A 19589-nucleotide genomic window follows, 5' to 3' on the forward strand; every position below is an offset into this window, starting at 1 on the left:
CTGCTAGCAAAGTAGTGAGGGATTCTTGGATTCTTAGGTGGTGGGCTGGGGAGATGTTTCAGTGGGTGAGGTGTTTGCTTTGCTGTGCAGTTGAAAAGACCAGAGTTCAGATTCTGGAACCAAATAAAAGCCACATGGCCACTGGAGAGGGACAGGGCATCATAACCTCAGGACTCTGGAGGTAGACATGGGATCGCCAAGGGAAGACAGCTAACTAGACAAGCTGGACTCAGTGTGCTCCAGCTTCAGTGAGAGATGCTGCCTCAGTAAAGTGCAGAGTGAAGGAAGACACTGGACATCAACTTTGGGCACGCGCATATACACACATGCACTTACACACACGCACACACACACACGCACTTATACACGTGGATATACGTGGACAGCATACTCCACCATACACATACATATGCAATAAACCCCAAGACTACTGTGCAGGAAAGGAAGTTCTGGGTAGGATGTCAGCTGGGTCAAATGTAGCAAAGACCACCAACTGTTAACTAAGACCTCAGTCTCTCTGCCACAGCACTAGTGTGGGGACAGCAGGGCCGTGGCCAGAATGTGAGCATTCAGCCAACTATGCTTTCAGGAAAACTTGGCAGATGAGAAAGGGAGAGAGGCCAAGGACAGAAAGTGAGGAAAGCACCCAACTGGAAAGGTACTGAAAGGTAGAGAGGACAGAAGTCAGTTATGGCAGGTGGGTGGCACTCAGGAGAATGACTGAGGCAGGAGGACTGATACAAGTTCAAGTTCAAGGCCAGCCTGGGCTATATGGCAAAAATCCTACCAAAAAAAAAAAAAAAAAAAAAGAAAGAAAGAAAGGAAGGAAGGAAGGAGGCAGGCAGGCAAGAAAGAAAGAAAAAAGTAAAAAGTAAAAAAAGTGGTATTAGGTACTAGATGCCTTTTCTCCCAATAATAAACTGAATAAACAATCAACTTCTCACTTCATCTGGAAATAATAAATGGACATCATCATTGAGTATCTTTTAAAATTACTTTACAGCAGCTACAAATTTCACACAAAAGGAAATCTAAACCTCCTCAAATGGGATCAGAGCAGGAAGTTGAAAAAAATTGCAGTGTCGTCATGGCTACAAAGGAGAGATATTACAACGTATATCACGTACCTTTAAATAAGACTAAAAGTCAGCATTTATGCATTTGAAGAATTGTGTTCCAGGATTATACTGTTTGGTGCAAACAACGATGACAACAACAACAGTGGCCTTTGCTGTCAAGGAGAAGAATGAGGACAGGCAGGAACACGGTCACCTCCTCAATCACAGGAGCTGCACAGATACGGCTACTGAGCACACTAGGGCAATATGCAAACACAGGATTTGAGGCTTGGCTACAGCGAGCTTACCTAGGAAGGAGATGCCCAGCTGAATGCAAAGACTGCAGGGAAGGGTCACACACAAGTAGTCTGCCTGTCAAATGAATGACACTATCTGTCATAGGAACATAATGTCACTAGAGACTCCACTGGACATGAAGAAAACGTGTTTTTCAAAGAACCTCAAAATTCTAAAGCTGACTTTAATTTTCCCACGTGGCCTCAGACAGTTGTGGGGGACTCTGCTAAGGAGTACAGGGAGGCCTGGGCAAGTTCACTAAGCACTGAGTGTAACACCACGAATGTCCAGGGGGCATGAGCATGGCTGAGAGCTGCAGAGTGTTCTGAAGGGTTCTAAAACAGAAACATCTAGCGAGGATGATCACAGAGCTCAGGCGACAGGGGCAAAGGAGGACAGGTGCAGATGAGCCCAGGCAGAAAAGAACTTCAGATGACAAAGCTCCTCAAAGTCAGAGTGAAAAAAGCCTAGACTTCTGCTGGAAGAAAAAGGGAGCCGGAGAGAACTCAATTCTACAACAGAGAGAGGGAGTTCTGCGCCCAGAGCAGACGAACACTCATAAGTAAATGACTGGCTGGTGGTTACAGCTACAGAACCCACTTTCCTGACTGAGGGTGCCGGTGCAAGCCTTTGATCCCAGCACTCAGAAGGCAGATGCAGAAGCAGGAGGATTGCCCTAACTTTGAAGCTAGACTGGTCTAGATGGCAAGTTTCAGGCTAGCGATGGTTGTACTATAGCAAGATCCTGTCTCTAAACAAGAGAAACAAAAAGACCAACAAAAAAAACCCAGGGGGGAAAACATCAAACTCTGTCCTTTCTTCTCCGTCACTTGTGACGTCCTGGCCCTTCTCCCCATGGCAACACTGCTCTCCATAATAGCACTGCTTTCTTCTATTCCAAACAGACAACCAAAACTCCAAATCACAAGTCTAAGTGCTCTGAATAATCAATTCCCTTTCTTCAATGCCTACCAGAGCTGAATTCATCCGTCTGTTGCTTTCGAAGGCTATGTTGACACCTCATCCCTCCTCCCGTGCAGAACTAAGGACACCCACTTGCTCTTTCATTTCTCAGCCCTGTTATCAGCCAACAAGCCTATGTCTTGAGTACCACCTTTGTAAACTGGTGTGTTATCATAAAAAGCATTGACTTCAGCATCAGACAGTCCTGGATTCGAGTCTCTGTTTCACCACTTGAAAGGTGGATGCTTCTATTTGCAGGTGTGTGCTCATGGGGTATATGTATATGAGGGTGTGTCCACATGTGCATGAGCATGCACAAGACAGAGGCTGACATCAGGTATTGTCCTCTATCTTGCATATTTACAGACAGAGTCTTACTATGTATCTCAGGCTAGCCTCAAACTCAGAGATTTGCCGGCTTCTGCCTCTAAGTGCTGGGATTAAAGGTGTGTCCAACCCACCAGTTCTCCACGTTATTTTTTGAGACAGCATTTCTCATTGAATCTGGAGTTCTCAGACTCTATAGCCAGAGAACACTTAGGACCCTCCTGTCTCTGCCGTCCAGCACTGGGGATATGACAGCTAGTTGTTTCTATGCTTCAGGTTTTTTTCCTCTGTAAAATGCCAACTAACAATATCTATTTTATAGTTGTTCAAAGGGTAAAATATAGACTTATATTTAAGCCCTCACTTTTAGCTGTAGGATACTAGTGCCCCAAATGTCCACCATGGGAGTAACTTTCAGTGGCTTGGTACAAGGAAATTAAAGAAGCCAATAACGAGAGTAAAAGATTACTTGTGACGAGGACTGATGTTCACCGACTTCTGCTTGGGGACCATGAACACCCTCATTTTATAACACAGTTAAAAGCTTGGTCTAATGGCTGATCTGAAGACATGGAAAGGAAGTTGCAGTTCAACACTCCCTATACTACAGCGTGAGTACAAAGCCAGCCAGAACAACTTAGGGAGAACATACACATATGTACATAAAATAAAAAGCTTCAAAGAGGAACAGGAGAGATGGCTAAGGAGTTAGGAGGACTGACTGCTCTTCCAGAGGAGCCAGGTTCAATTCTCATCACCTACACAGTGGCTTTCAACAGGCTGTCTCTAGTTACAGGCGATCAGGTGTCTTCTGCCTCCCCATGTGCCAGGCATAGACACACATGCAGGCAAAATACTCATACATAGAAATAAACTTAAGTTAAAAACAAAAACAAAAAAAGATAACCGGAGGTATAGCTTAGTGGTAGAGCCTTGGCCTAACATTATCTGACCCTGGGCTCAATTCCCAGCTCCCCTCAAACAAGCCCCAAAAAACATACAAACAGCCCACCATTAGTGATGTTAATATGAAAGTTCAGCTTATTAGATCTGGTTATCAAGTGTCTGTGAGCTCTCCCAGAACTCAGTCACATGCCCCGCCTCCACTGCCCCCTTTTAAGACAAAGCTTCAACTAGCCTTAACTATGTAGACCAGACTGGCTGTGACAGATTCATCAGTCTCTGCCTCCTCAGTGCTGGGATTCAAAGACACCTGGCTCCAAACATAATTTACAGCTCGTCTCAAGGAGAACATGCTTCCTAAAACCGTTTCTAGCAAAGAAGCCTCGACATGTTTAACCTTTCTGAAACTGGAGATGACCTCTGAACCTTTGGGAACAGGTGAGAAAGAAAAAGCAAGAGGACATACAACCAAACAACTGGCCTACCAGACATGGTTCCTGATGTCTCAGGCATATATTGGTGTACAGTTCACAGTATCTAAATCTCATTGAATCTTCACAGAACGACACAGTGGGATATTTTTATTTCCATTTTACAAATGAGGAAGGAGAGCAGCCTGTCTGGGTCTGCATAGCTAGTACACACTAGAACACAAAGATGAGGCCAAAGCTGAAATCATCTTTCAAAGAAACCATTTTTGGAAAAAAGCTTGATTTAAATAAGGAAAGAGCACTTACAATTCAAGTACTCTCTCCCTCTATCACAAGAACAAGATGCCAGCAGTACCTAACACAGTCCACATAAAATAGCAGCTTAAGACCCGGAACTCCTACGGTACCAACTTTAAAGACCTGTGTGACATAAAACCAACATGTCTCTCTGCCAGGCCAGAGGGCCTCTGTGATGGGACAGAAAGACAAGCAACACATATACTAACATGGAGGAGACACGCTGACAAACTGGCTTCATTTGGTGGCACAGGGAGCTAACATTCTGCTCTGGACTCCAACAGGGTCACAGGAAGCCACCAGTTTTCTGCCGTTCTCTGTGCTCCAGAGGGTTCTCAGTACTAACGTCTGGCAAAAGTTGGCTAAGTCAAACCTTGGAGGGAAATGAATGGATCCTTAGCGCTACACTTTCAGTCAGTGACAGGCTCTTCTGTCCTACTTCTCAATGGCAGTCCTGTGGGAGTTGAACAGGGAGCTGTGAAGAAATGAACCACGGTGTGCAGTGGAAGGTGGGTGGTACCCCTGCAGCGCAGCTGAATACCCTGGCTCTGAGCGCATGGCTCCGCTCCCCGAGGATTGCCACTGAGGAACGAGACTGGAATCAGTCATAAAACAGATGGCAAACTGTCAAAAGGCTCTGGACACTAGGGTCAAACCCCCTTCCTTCTGTCTTGCTTCCTTTTGTTTACTTGGGACAGGCTTTCTCCTTGTAACTCAGTGAGCCTGGAAAGTACCATGTAGCCCAGTCCAGCCTCAAACTCATGGCAAGCTTCTGCTTTAGCCTCGAGGGGCTGGCACTGTGGGCACAGGGCTTGCCACCTCTAACCCATTTATTCTCACTTAAAATCTGTCAGGCTAAGAAAATTCAGCTCGGTGTGGTGGCTCACACCTTTACTTGGGAGGCTGAGACGAAGAGAATCTTTATGAGTTTGAGGCCAACCTGGTCTACATAGCAAGCTCGAGGACAGCCAGAATTACATAGAAAGATCTTGTCTCAAAAAAAACAAACAAACAAGCCCACAAAACCAAACAAAAATTTTAATCTAAAATTAAAAAAAAAAAAAAAAAAAAGAAAAAAAAAGAAAAAAAGAAGAGGAGGAGGAAGACTAGGCAAGAGAAAGATGTCTTTCCTCCTTTTGGAATGCTTCCGATGGCACTCCAATCTCTGCAATACCTAGGAGCAAAATTCAGAGAACACTGCACCTGCTTCTTGCAAGAAAGGCCATTCTTTCCCAGTCAGTGCTTGGTTTACTTTAGTGTGCCCCTGACTTACTGATCGCTTTATTATTTTTTGTTTCATTATACATGGAATATTTAGGGCATCATGGAGAATATCTGGCCTACGAGCCCTCCTGACTATTTAGCAGTGAAGAGGGAAAGGTTGGTAACAGCAGAGGATGCTTTATGTTTCCCACTGTGGTGCTGACAGAGGAGGTAAGCAGGCAACTGGACAGTTCCTAGCAGGTTTTCTGGAAAAACAGAGATGCAAGAAAGTTTGGGGAACCACGGACCACTTGAACCCATCAGAGGAACAGCTTCTTAGCAACCTGGAGGGGGAAGCCCTCAAGTATATGGGTAGTGTTTGAGCAGAAAGACAATGTTTTGACGGAACCTCTCTCTCAAAGCTACCAATCAGCAGGGAGACAGCAGTAAAGCTGAGAACCCATTTTGTGAAGGAAGAGTCAGGGTGCCCAGAGGTCCTGTGGTAGGAAGAGAATGGTATATGTGGCAAGGTTCTGGTTGGCTTGGTTTTGTGCAAGACAAGCACGATGAAATAATAATAATAATAATAATAATAATAATAATAAAGCAATCAATAAAGCCAACTGCACACTACAGGAGACAAAGGAACGATCGGGGATAAACAGGAAAGTCAGGCTAACATCTGACTGAGAAACTAAGCTGCTTAGGAAGCCAAGAAGACTGAGTAGTTACCAAAGGGTTCCATTTCTCAAGGGCAGGATCCGTGAATGCCATGCAGCAAAAAAGGCCAGGCTTAAAACAGGTTCCAGGGACAAGAGTGGTTAAAGATCATGCAGCTGTTATCATCGGTAAACACTGGCTTCCTCAGGCTGACTAAGTGGATTTGGAAGCCAAAATAAAAGCACTGTCAATCAATGACTGAGGTAAGAGGGCACTTCTGGAAGGCAAGTTTGGCCTCCAGAGACTAGGGCCACGCTGTGCTCCTTCCTGATCCCCACTGCAGCCCCAAACCTACTGAGCCTGATGCTAGTTTACAAACTGACCCAATGGTTCCTGTCTCTAATCTCAGACCTCAAGACACTGCTGCAATCTGAGGCCATTCCTAGACTATAGGATAAGGACCCAACTCAAAAGAAGTCTAGCTTATAGAACCTTCTACCTAGATCTCATGTATAAGATGTTAAAACTGAAGGGAAGAACCTGTACGATGATACACCCATAGTCACTGGCAAAAAGTTCATAGCATCCTTGATCCTGCCCTGTTCGTGATTAAATGGCCTGAAGAAACCACTGGGGGCAAGCCAGGCTTGCAAACAGAAGCAACTAATTGGTAAGGAGCACAAAACAGGAAAGGGACAGCTAATATCAGATTGCATAATCCCCCTCTCCCTCCCATCTTCTCTTCTGCCTAGGTCAGCATTTCCAAAAAAAAAAAAAAAAAAAAAAAAAAAAGTGCTCTACCTCTACTAATCCCCTGGAAAATGTTTTCTAGCATTAGCTTACAGCATTTAGAAAATTCTTTATTTTCTTCTTTCTTAGTTATTACCAAATCAAATGTCCTGATAAGTTCTGAAGCAGTATGGGTCTGCTCAAACATGTGCTCATCACAAACACTCATACAGTAATCATTAACCTAAGGTAGTCTAAAGCTGGGTCCTAAACTATGTCCAAACTTTTGCGGTTTCAATTAATTAACTTATTAATTAATTAGTTTAGAGACAGGGTCTCACTATGCAGCTCTAGCTGGCTTGAACTGCATATGCCTCCCAGAGCTGGGATTAAAGGCATGAGCCACCACACCCACCCAGCTCCAACTGTCTAAACTTAAAAGTGTCAATGCCTGTGAGCTACTACTATCTCAACGCTTTATTTTCTTCCAAGTATCAAACTTGAAAAACAAAACAAAAACTTCCCACTTCCTGCTTCCTGTTCTCTCATCCCAGCTCCCTTCTCCCTCATTCAAACGCTCTGCACCCTGGGCTCACCTGAAGGCGGGTTCAAAATGTGAGTGGCAGCAGAGCAAGAGACAGAATCTTCTCTGGCTCCTCAGTCCCTCTTCAGGTCACACAGGAAGTCGCAGAATGGCACATTCCACCCACCCCCTTGACTACTGTTCTATCTGTCTCTTTATGTCTCCTCCCTCTCTCTCTCTCTCTCTCTCTCTCTCTCTCTCTCTCTCTCTCTCTCTCTCTCTCTCTCTCTTTCTCTCTCTCTCCAGACCCTAGCATCTCCCTTGTTCACACTGCTGCCCCACAGGGATTGAGGATCTGTCATTTCCTTGACTCCAGTCCTACATTTCTAGTGGGTCTCACCCTGTGCTCCTTATTCCCAAGGGCTACACATTCAATACCGCACCAAACTTACTCATTTCCTCACCGAACTTCCCTCTTCTTGACCCAATTCTTGTTAACAAACAGATTCACTCACCGTTAAGATGTAGGAGGTAAGGGTGGAGGAGCCACTCTGTCCTCAGCATGCAGCCTGAGCACGTCTGAAGCTATCCACCATGGTAGGCTCTTCACCCACTCATCAACCAACAGCAACTCAACACATTGAGGGGGAAAAAAATCTTTGTTTGAGAAAGCATCTCACTGTGTTGTTGCCCTGAGTGGCCTTGAACTCAAGAGATCAACTTGTCTCTGCCTCCTGAGTGCAGAAATGCAAGAAGTATTCCGTCATGCCTAGTCAGTCTTGATGAATCTTTTCATCAAGGACTTAGACTAAAAACCTAAGATTGACTTTCGACTTGGGACACCTTAGGCAAATTCCAAGAGCATACCAAGTTTCTCCAGTCTTAGAGTCTTTCCTCCATCGGTTAAACAAAACTCAAGTGTCTTCTAGCAGGCCGTTAACTCCTGGCTTTCTTTGCCTCCCAGCTCCCTGCCCACTGCCAGAGCACTCCTCCTAAAATGCTACTGGTTTTGTTTTTTGGAAACAGGGTCTCACTATATAATTTTGGCTGTCCTGGAACTATGTAGACCAGGCTGGCCTCAAACTCACAGAGACTCACCTGCCTCAACCTCTGCCTACCAAGCGCTAGGACTAAAGGTGCGCACCATTACGCTCTAAAATGCTAATCGTGTTACTCCTGGCTTCCAAATCCTCAAGTCTGCCATTGCTTCTAAAACAGCACAAGCCCTCAGTGAGCCCTCCCTGCTTTCTAGAGTTGGATCTTTGCTATCTTTCCATCCGTATTCTCTGCTACTCTCTGAATTCTAGTCCAAGGGTTAACAAACTACAGCCAGTTAAGTCTTTTCTGGCTAGCATGTATGTTTACATATCATCTTTTTGTTTTACAGTGTTGTCAGAAGTGGAACCCAGGGCCTTGTGGCATGATATCCTGACTGGGCTCCACCCACAGCCCACAAATGCACTGTCTATAACTGATACTGTGTTATAATGGAAGAGTTGACTGGTTGCAACAGAGATCACGTAGTCGGTAAGGACAAGAAAGTTTACTATTTCACTCTTTGCAGAAAAGTGCGCCGGCCATGTGTGGTATATGCCTATAATCCCAGCACGAGGGGAACAGGAGGATCAACACTTTGAAAGAGACTGGGCTGCACAGCAAGACTGTTTAAAACACAAAAAAACCATATATGCATTAACTCTGTTTTAAGGGGGATAGCTGGCTGCTTCTTGAAAGGAACCTCTGTTTCTACCTCCCTTTCCCTGCTGACGTTGTCCGCATCTCTCAGAAATACTCATGCCCTGCTTTTCTCATAACTGAACACAGTAGCACCTTGAGGCCTTGCCTGACCACACGGCTCCCAAATACTTCACTGGCACACTTCACATCCACCACTTTGATGTTCACACTACAGCCATCAAATTGCCATCACCTGCAGTGCCTTGCTCAACACACGTTTGTGAGGCCAGTGCATGCCTGTAATCCTGGCACTGGAAAGGGGAAGGGAGGAGATCTGGAGTTCAAGGTCAACCTTAACCACACAGCAAACTGGAAGCCAGCTTGGGATACGTGAGACATCTCAGAAAGAAGAGCAGCAGCAACAGAGTCAGCTGAAGGCAGATGAACCCCCACAAGCTTACATACTGGGTTGAAACCAACAAGAAGAGGTCAGTATGGAGACACTCCAAAGGGTTACAAGTCTGTCTACCCGCGCCAGCACACAACTTGACAGCTATACCCACAATCCAGGGTTCTCTATCCAAACTCTGTGGACGTCTGGGGTAAGTATTTTTCAGAGGCTGTCCGGAGTGTTAGAGAATGTCTCCCAGAATCTTTAGCCCCTACCTAGGGATTCCAGTTAGCACCTCCCATTGTGACAATCAAATGTCTCCCGAAAGGAGAACTGCCCTTGGCCGAGAACCACTCTTCTAGAGGTTTCCAAGCACAAGCCAAGAGTGAGATGTTGATAATAGAACACAGATGACCGAGTCATTGTGGATCAGTGTCCAGATGAAGAGAGAGATAAGAGCCACAGGATTGGCCAGGCTGACTCACTCTCGGGAGATCATGCTCAACTCTGGATTTTAAAAGGACTTTGGAAAACTGGAATTCCTTCAGTTAAAGGCAGCCAAACTGATGAGAGGCTGGGAGGAAATGCCATCAGAAAGACATTTGAGTGTAGAAGGCCAGCTTGTACCAAAACCCATGATGGGACTTTTAAGTATGTGAGGTTGCCCCACAGAAGAACGGTTCTCAGGACAGAACTGGGCCAGAGCAGTACACAAGGGCAGCCTTTAGTCCTGTGCAAGCAAACGCTTCTCAGCTATCAGAGTGGGCCAACAAATGCACTGGACTGAGCCATAAAAACCTGTGCTCCTACCATGCTGGATGTGTTCAAGCACAGACCCAAGGACAGAATCAGCAAGGCGAGAGAGATTGCTTTGGCCACTGGGAGGAAGGACATGATATTTTTCCTAAGGTATTTACAGCTCTGAGGTATTTATTTACTTATTCATTTATTTGCGGTACTAAAGCTCAATCCTCCCCACCCCCTGTGTATGGTAGGCAAGGCACTCCACCCTTAGCGGCCTTACCGCTGGGATTTCTAAGGTTAAAAAGGAAAAGACAAATGTCATGAGTAAGTCATTTGTACAAGCATTCATTGCATCAAAAAATTCAGCCTATTTCTGCTTGACAGTACCTGACATCAGTCCCCAGCACTGTAACTGCAGTGGCCTGGTTTTTAACTTGCACTAGTTCCTGGATGCTGTTTACCATTCACTATCTTTGAGCCATATCATTTATTCATTCAAATGCACAACTACAATCTTTACAGTTTCCAAGCTATCCTGAATGAAGTATCCAAGCATTACGGCATCCACAGTTCATGAACATGAATGTGACAACCTTTAGCTAACCTGATCTCATTTGTGGTTTCTTGCCTGAATTATAAAAATTTCCCTTTACTATCCATTGAATACCCACTAAATTAACAAAGCATATTCCTACAGGCATCTCCAAACAAATCACTTCGAGCCAGTTCTAGGTATTACACACCAATCTAGTCACTTGGCTATCAGAGAAGCCACGCTGTTATTTTCACAGTATAGACATGAATTCACTTTGGTGAAATTTCTACTTTATTTATGATGTGGAGAGGAAAATCTGAGGTATTACAATGTAGTATTCCTCAATTACAATGTGGCCATACAATCCGAAAGTTCTAGAAAGCAGTCACAACAAAACGGGAAGCGGCTGTGCTGTTGACAGGCAAGACTACAGAAGACTCTACGCCCAGGAGCTCCTTTAACCCCCAGTTAAAACTGCCAGCGCGCTGTGGAAGGAGCTGCCCCAAAGCCACACTGCGCCGTCAGCTGCGGCTTTACTTACTTCTTTCCGTTTTGTTTCTGGACATTCCGACTGCAGAGTAAGAGTCGCACCTTCAATGTTTCTTGGCATGGGCGTGGAACCAGGGTTTATAGTCAAATGAATCTGATCTGGTGAGATAATGTGTTGTACGTAACCCTGGGACATTGCTTCCTGATCTATTAGGAAGCCCTCTTCACCTTCCACCAGAAAAGGCAAGTGTTCTCCACACTGTCCATCGTCTTCATCATCCTCCAAAGTGCCAGGGTCCTGTTCTATAAGAACAGTGGTCCTATCATAAACAGTTCCAGATGAGGAAGGCACCAGTCCGTTGTCATCCACAAACCTGAGCATCTTATCATGCGGGGTTAGGTCATCTTCCTCTCCCTTAAAGAAGATGATGTTGTCGTCTGGACTGTGTTCCCCCATGGTTCACTTGTGCTCAGCCCAATTGTGAGAAATGAAAAGGTAATGGCCTTTCTGCAAGGGAGAACACCAGAGTTAGAACCGCAGCACAAGACCCACCCACGTCCTCAAGTGATCCTTAGGGATCATTTTCCCTCATTTTAAACAGCAAACCGAAGTGCTAATCCCAGACCTTAGGAGGCAGAAGCAGGCAGACCTCTGTGAGTTCAAGGCCAGCAATGTCTACATATCAAGTCAGGCTAACCAAAGTTAGTGGTGAGACCCTGTCCCAAAACAAAAAGACAGAGAGCAATCTAGGTGATGAATGTCTTTAACCCCAGCACCTGAGAGGTAGAGTAAGCTGGATCTCACTGACTTCCAGTTGAACCAGAGATATACAGTGAAACATACACACACACACACACACACACACACAGAGGCAAACCAAAGCAAAAATAAAATTATCTTCCTTGAAAATCTGACACAATCAGCCACTGTTCAGGAAAAAGCAAATCTCCCCACACACCCCAATTCAAAGTTAGCATTTACAAGACCTTCTACATGTGAGTTACTGTCACATACTTTAAAGATGGATCCATGCAGCCAATGAAGATAAAAGAGCAAACAGGTGGCTGCTTAAAGCAAGAGTCGCTATAAACCTTAAGTGAGGCACCCCCATCCGAAAGCCCTCCCCCTCAGTCACACTGTGAGACAGTACACAGCCTCAAGGACTTGGTGGTGCAGAAACAACGCTCTGAACACGATCACCTACAAATCCTCCTTTTGCTCTTCACTGCTTGGGCAATCTTTTTGTGCCTGTCTTTCTACAGTGGGACCAGTGGTTCCTGTTTCATACAGAGAAACTGCAGGTAAAGTACAATCCTGTCAAACAGTAGAAAGAGGGTGGCTTCCTTCTGTCATTTCTGGAACACATGGGGTGGAGGGGCTAAACCCTAATAAGGAATAGCTAATGCAAGTCACTTTAATTATTTATATCCTAAAATATGATATGGACCAGAGAGTATGCTTGTACAGAGTGACTAGGCTTTCTGGTCCGAAAGGCAGTCCCTAACATAAGCAATACTGACACGAGGAGATCAGGAAATATCAGTAAATGAATGACAAGACTCTTTTTGAAGACAGTCTCTTGAGGAAATTACCAAATTTGAAGCTTTCATGGTCTGGAATGGTGATTCCTCCTTCACCCGAAAACACACAGGTTCTACAAATGTGGGTTTGGCAGACACAAAAGGAGAATTTAAAATAACCAGCACATCACTTAGTTCTCAACCTGGTTCTGCACTTTCTCTTTTGCTCAGAGTCAGCAAGTGAGCCTCTACTAGCCAGAGTGACAAGAAGGCGAGCTAGTTACCAGACACAGGTCAAGAGATCTAATCTGAGAGGAACCAGCCCGAACCTTGCTTACGCAACCCCAGAAAAACACGTTTCTCTGTATCTGAGAGGAGAGATAAGAGTCCCCGGTGGGCTGCCCAGGCACCTTCGGCGGTAACGCAGAGACCAACTTTCCGTAACAAGACCAGGAGGTGTGAGGGTGGCCGAAGACTGCGAACCGAGCACCCCTGAGAGACTGGCAGGAGGACCCAGACCGGGAAAGCACCCGTAGTCCAGGGCTACATTTAAAAAAACCCGAGGCAGTCTGGGGGCTACGAGCTGGGCGAAGAGGGGCAGGGTCCGGGTCTCCATGGAAACAGAGAAGGGGGGCTGGATACCCATCCCCATGGAAACGGAGAAGGGGTGGGGTCCCTCGGGTGAGTGGAATGAAGTCTCAACCGGGAATGGCTTCGGCAGGGAGCCCAAGTCCCGCACCCCCCGAGTAGTTCCAGCCCCAGCCAAGTCCAGCTTCTGCTTTTACCTCCGCGGCTCCCGGCAACGGCGGCAGCGACAGCTTCTCCCCTCCCCAGCGGCACCATGATTGCCCCCACCTGTCCCTGGCGTCACTTCCGCTTCCGCTTTCCGGAGGAAGGAGAGGCCGGCGGATCCCTGCGCCCGCTACTGCTCGTGATTGGCTTCGGCTATCCAGGGCTGAGACCGCGCCTCTAACCAGCAGGCTGTGGGCGGAGCGAGCAGAGTCTGGCTTTCCCGTGCCGCGCGGGGAAGCTGACCGTAGGGCGCAGGCTGTCTCGGGCGCGGGAGAATACGCGACATCAGCCATGAAATCGAGGTGTTCTCAGCCCCAGCTGCGTCCACAGCTGCAGCAGGAAAAATGCAGTCAGCCACCACCTTCTAGATGCGTAGGGCGGCCCGCGGCATCCCTCTTCTCGCCCCACTGTACGCATAGAGGCCCCCGGATCCCGAACGCAGAGCGCTCCAGACGCCTCCCGTTCTCACGCGCCGACCGGAGCTAGCGGTTCCAACCTTAAGGAGGTTTTTTTTTTTTTTTTTTTTTTTGCTCTAGGGAGGGTCAGCGCCACCTACGGACCTCTAAACCACTAGCTGGTAGCAGTATTTCAAAGCCCAAGAAGAGATTTTTTTTTCTTGTGCTTCTATTATATTCCTGTAAACGTAATTATTAGACCCTCACATAAGCTACTGCTTGTTTAGCCCATGAACGACTTCTCTAGAACGTTTAAGTTGGAGCAGAGCCCTTATAGACTAGATCAGGGTTCAGGCCCAAAATCCTGTGCCATCCCGAGTAAGGCTGAATAAGTGACTCTCACGCACCAAAATGCCACATGCCCCTTTGGTCCCAGACCAGCTACTCTGCTCTTAAGCCACAAAGAACTAGCTGCCAGGAACTACCATCTTTTGAGAGAGGGGAATGGGGGAAGAGAACACTAATGGTTAAGACCACCTAACTGCTCTGACCTGAGAGTTCTTTCGAAACCAGAACCTACATTAGGTGGCTCACAACTGCCTGTGATTCCAGTTTCACAGAGATCTGAGCCTTTGGCTTCTCCTAGCACACTGACACATGCATGTAACACCACTACCACCACCACACATACACATAACTAAAAAAAAAAAAAGAAGAAGAAGAAACATAGTCAACACTGTTAAAAATACATTTATCATTAAAATATATTACATATATGAGAGGTGATGCACTATATACATTTGGGAGGACTGGATAGCCTACAAAATCCCACTTGTTTCACCAGAACCTCCTTTCTTCAGTGCTTTTAGGGGCGACTGAGAGGGCTTGAAGTCGAGTAGAAAGGGGACAGTTGTCCTATGCATGTACATGTCCTCAGCTTGGACAGTGGAACCATCTGGGATGGCTAAAAGTTTTGTTTTTGTTTTTTTTTTTTTTTATCCAGGAACATCTGAGCAGAGTCCTGCTGTCCAGCCCATTCTCCTTCAGGGACCAAGTATCTGACGGTGAGATGCTCAGCATGGGATATGAGAAACTTGCTGACTGCATGACCTGGAGGCAGGTTGAATAAGGCAAAGTACAGTTACTTAAAACTTTTTAAATAAAAATGAATAGAGATCTATTTGTGTTAAATAACTAATGTTGAACATGGAACGTCAGTTCTATTAGGGTGGATCTCCCCGATGTCTTCACAAGTCAGCATGAGTGTGTTAGCCAACAGCATGGGCCAGGGGCAGGTCGAGGCTCAAGAAACAGGTAGCTGCCATTCTTCCAGCTGGCCTCAGACCATCTTAAGGCAGTTCTTGAGCTGAAACAGGTAGGGCTGACAATCGTGGCTGGCTTGAGGAAAACAAGAGAGGAGTATTGAGGCTCAGAGTGGACTGCAGAGGAACTGGTGAATAAACTCTTGGGCTTTCTTCTTTTCTGCCATGTCCAGCTTTTGGTGAGGAGCTGGGTTTCGGAGCAGTAAGCTGCCAAATATGCTAGCTGTGCACATGGGAGAAACAGAAAATGCCATTTAGCAACTTGGACTAGGTTGGCTAAGAGAGAGAGAGAACAGGCTACCTCAAGCGTTCTTTTTTTTTTTTTTTTTTTTTTTTTTTGGTTTTTCAAGACAGGGTTTCTCTGTATAGCCTTGGCTGTCCTGGAACTCACTCAGTAGACCAGGCTGGCCTTGAACTCAGAAATCCGCCTGCCTCTGCCTCCCAAGTGCTGGGATTAAAGGCGTGCGCCACCACCGCCCGGCTTTTTTTTTTTTTTTTTTTTTTTTTTTTTGGCAGGACCTGGCTGCCTCAAACTCAGGAGCTCCACCTGTCTCTTCCTCCTGAGACCTGGGATTAAAGGCAGGCACTGCTATGTCAAGGTATTTTCTTCTTGAAAACACAAACAGCTGGGTGTGGTGGCACATATCTGTATTCTTACCACTCTTCAGTTCCAGGCCAGGCAGAGCTATCCAGTGAGAGGCTGCCTCAGAAAATCAAGAGGGGCTGGGGAGCCGGCTCATGGAGTTAAGTGCTTGCCATGCAAACATGATGGAAGACCTGATGAGGCCAGCTGCAGCAACATAACTTGACCACCTTTTAAAAGTTAAAAAACACAGCCTGGTCTACAGAGTGAGTTCCAGGACAGCCAGGGCTACACAGAGAAACCCTGTCTCGAAAAAAAACCAAAACAACAACAACAACAACAACAACAAAAAAACCTTACTCAGAGCTTGGGGGTGTGGGGGAGCAAGAGAAGACTGAAGGGCGGTGAGTAGTAATTCAGCTTCCTTTCTCCATGACTCTGTGCAGATGCTTGTCTGACACTTGGTCACTTACCTAGAATATTCTCATCCAAATGATTTTTTGCTGAATTTTTCAGCAATTCTTGCAAAAACGCCATCAAGTAGTTGAAGACATTTTGGTGGAAGGTGGGGAGAGTAGAAATGACCTGGAAGAGGGAGAAGGTGGAGTTTGCAGCTTCACTCACTTGACAAGGTGCCCATCGTATTCCAGGAACTGAGAACATGTCTTGTTACAAATGTAAGAATGCACACAGAGCTGATCACTCACCACTTGGCATAAGTATCCAAAGGGAACAAAGGTCAAATGCTATACAAATTTACAAGTCGCATTTCTAAAACTAAAAACTCAGACTTAAGGGAATTAAGATATTTTAGCTGGGTCTTGAATATAAGACAAAACTAGATTTGTAGCAGCAAGGATTAGGCTGTCAGAGGCAGAGAAGGCAAGAGAAAGCAAAGTGTTGAGTAGGAAGAGCACGAGCTGTCAGAGTTGGCAGGGACCTACAGCCACACGGGCATCAGGCTTGGAAGGGTTATCCAGGCCAGAATCCAATGAATTGCCCACATATCTGCACAACAGCATCAGCTGGGGAGCTGGAGCTAGGAAAAGGTAGGTTCCACAAGATACTCAGATGAAATGGATTAAGTGAAGGTGCTGGAGCCTGTACTGTTGGCAACTATTCTACATGATCCTGTCAATCATGGAACTCGGTGTGGTGATAAACACTGGTGATCCCAGGACGTGGAAGGCTGAGGCAGAAGGATGGTGAATTGGAGATCAATCTGGGCCATACTGAGTTTCAGGTCAGACTGAGTCACAGGGAGAGGCCTTGTAGCATGCAAAATGGATGGAGAGGGAGCAAGAGCACAGGGCACTGCCCCAAGTAAGCAGAGCAATGATGGGAGAGAGCGGAGAAGTAATGGATCAATGGGACTGGGCACGTGGGAGGTGAGGAGAGGGAGGAATCAGAAATGACTCAAGTTTCAGGGTTGAGTCACTGGAACTAAGGGTGATGCTATTAAAAGCAGCAGGGACATGAGAGGAAGAGCAGGTCTGAGAAGGAATGACGTTCATCTTCCAAGTCATTGCACGAGAGAGGCTGTCACACTGTTCTGCCAGGTTTCATGTGCCCAGGACAAGCTCGTGTGCACGCTGAAGCTCAGCGCTTTCCCTCACCTGTTTGCTTGCTGCGTAATTGCCAGAACACTCCAAGCAGCTATGGTAGGCACTGTAACAGATGACAGGCTCTGGCAGGCTCTCTAGGAAAAGCAGCAAGGCTTCGGCCACAGAATGGTTGTTAGCGCCTTTGGCCCTATGTTAAGGAACAGTGACAGTGTTGCCCTTGGGTAGGATGAGGCACAGGGGCAAGCATGTGCCAGAAGTGATGCCTGCTCAGTCAGGCTCTATTCAGAGCTAGGATGCCAGCCCACGTCTTAAATCTCAAAGGGACCATGTTGTTTGTCAAGTGACCCCAGCTCTCCTGAGCTCCTGCTAGCTACACTGACTGCTTATAGATATAATGTCTTCTCTAGACAGGTGCTGAGTGAGTAGAACCTGTTAGCTGAGGTTACAACAGCAGACCTAGGCTTTGAGATATTCTTCTCTCTTTTAAAAACTCTCATACTCCCACATGCACATACACATTTCTGAAGGATACAGAGGTGATCAATCATTCCAGTATCTAAACAGTCCCTTATATGCTCAAACTCTGGCCTCAGGCCTGGCTGCTGAAACAGATCTTCCTGCAAAGGGGAGAAAGACACAAAACAATAATTTTCTCAATAAACTGAGTCACCCATATCATTTGAGCCCAGAATGCAGCTGTGTAGTGAGACAATGTCACTGGGGCTGTTGTTACCATAGGCCATTGGGCATACGTTATAAGACTATAGGTAGGCCAGACTACACAAGACAAGATCCAGTATAAGAGAAAACTCACGCAGAGCTGCAGCCTGAGGTGTTATACACGCCATGGATAAGATGGAAAAGCTACTTTGATCCTCAGCCAAAATAAACAACAACAAAATGAGATTCGGAAGGCTAAAAAGATCTCTAGGTCTATGTAAATATATGCAAATAAAAATATGTCAGTAAACATCATTTCCATTAGTCTCAAGATACTTTGGATGATTTGTTTCATAAAGCAACAGAATACTACAACATAATTTTGTATGTATGTATGTATGTATGTATGTGATGTATGAGCGCTCAATTGCATGTGCACCTGCATGCCAGAAGAGGGCATCAGATCCCTTTATAGATGGTCATAAGCCACCATGTGGGTGCTGGGAATTCAGGACCTCTGGTAGAGCAGCCAGTGCTCTTATCTGCTGAGCCATCTCTCCAGCTCCAATGTAACTATTAATAACAACAACATTATATGTATTGCTCACAAGTTACATCTGAAAGATGCACACAGAAGACAGATTGCTTATGAAAGTGAACTCTGGGGCTTAGGAGTGTAACTCACTGGTACATTCTTTTAGTAGAGAGCTAAGGCCCAGGGTTCCAGCAATATCAGGGTTAAAATAATCATAATCATAATAAAGTATGCATACACATACAACGTATTTTAAATTTTCAATTTTTAAAATATAAAAAAATTAATCCCCCCATTATTGTGTATTACTCAACTTTCAGGGTATCTGTTTCCTTCAGAGGATGCTACAAGAGTTAAATGAAGCAACTGGATAAATAGAACACAGCTTGGGATACTGCAAAATCGGTGGGGGGTGGGGGTATGGGGCATGGGGCAGAGGCCGACATGTGAAAAGGTCCAGGCACAATGGTACACACCTACAGTTCTAGCACACAGGAGGCTGGGGCAAGAGGATCATGAGTTCAAAGCTAGTCTTTGGGCTAGTGAATTTGCCATTAACCTGGGCTACATAGTGAACTACTATCTCAAAAACATAAATAATTGGGAAATAATGTTCAGTTGTTAGAGCACTTGCCTAGCATGCATAAAGCTAAGTTCAGTCCCCAGCACTGCATAAACCAAGTGAGGCGGGGCACAGCTGTAATCTCATCATAAACCGAGTGAGGCGGGGCACAGCTGTAATCTCATCATAAACCGAGTGAGGCGGGGCACAGCTGTAATCTCATCATAAACCGAGTGAGGCGGGGCACAGCTGTAACCTCAGCAATTCAGAAGTGGAGGCAGAAGAATCAGAATCAGAAGTTCAGTCATTCTCAGCTACATAGCAAGTTCAAGGCCAGACTGTGCTATTAGACTCTATCTCGAAAAACTGAAATTAAATGGAGAACAGAATATTCTAAGAACATATGTTGCTAGGCTAGAAGTCTACC

The 19589-nt window shown here is 45.8% G+C and overlaps 2 protein-coding genes and 1 long non-coding RNA gene across 10 annotated transcripts in view; 1 reads left to right on the forward strand and 2 right to left on the reverse strand.

The window, feature by feature from the left end:
• The window catches only part of Mtf1 (metal regulatory transcription factor 1), a 45937-nt gene extending 32267 nt beyond the window's left edge, over window positions 1-13670 (reverse strand). Inside the window, 2 exon segments of the mRNA XM_034501990.2 lie at window positions 11280-11735; window positions 13534-13670. Of these exon segments, the coding sequence (XP_034357881.2) occupies window positions 11280-11684 (405 nt within the window). The 5' untranslated portion in view covers window positions 11685-11735; window positions 13534-13670.
• A 73-nt stretch (window positions 13671-13743) lies between these two features.
• On the forward strand, window positions 13744-15404 carry LOC143442351 (uncharacterized). The gene is made up of 2 exons (XR_013110457.1): window positions 13744-14045; window positions 14939-15404. It is a non-coding gene; the product is annotated as an uncharacterized LOC143442351 (long non-coding RNA).
• Window positions 14668-19589, reverse strand: part of Inpp5b (inositol polyphosphate-5-phosphatase B) — a 61746-nt gene continuing 56824 nt past the window's right edge. For 7 of the 8 annotated variants that reach the window (XM_076934230.1, XM_076934225.1, XM_076934223.1 and 4 more), the window contains 4 exons: window positions 17938-18022; window positions 17457-17584; window positions 16314-16425; window positions 14668-15480 (listed from right to left, as the gene is read on the reverse strand). In XM_076934230.1, coding sequence (XP_076790345.1) covers window positions 15365-15480; window positions 16314-16425; window positions 17457-17584; window positions 17938-18022 — 441 coding nt within the window. In that variant the 3' untranslated portion in view covers window positions 14668-15364. The remainder of the gene's footprint in view (window positions 15481-16313; window positions 16426-17456; window positions 17585-17937; window positions 18023-19589) is intronic. The other variant, XM_076934226.1, reaches the window with a different exon arrangement.

Source organism: Arvicanthis niloticus, chromosome 5, assembly GCF_011762505.2.
Source record: "Arvicanthis niloticus isolate mArvNil1 chromosome 5, mArvNil1.pat.X, whole genome shotgun sequence".
NCBI classification, from domain to species: Eukaryota; Metazoa; Chordata; class Mammalia; order Rodentia; family Muridae; genus Arvicanthis; species Arvicanthis niloticus.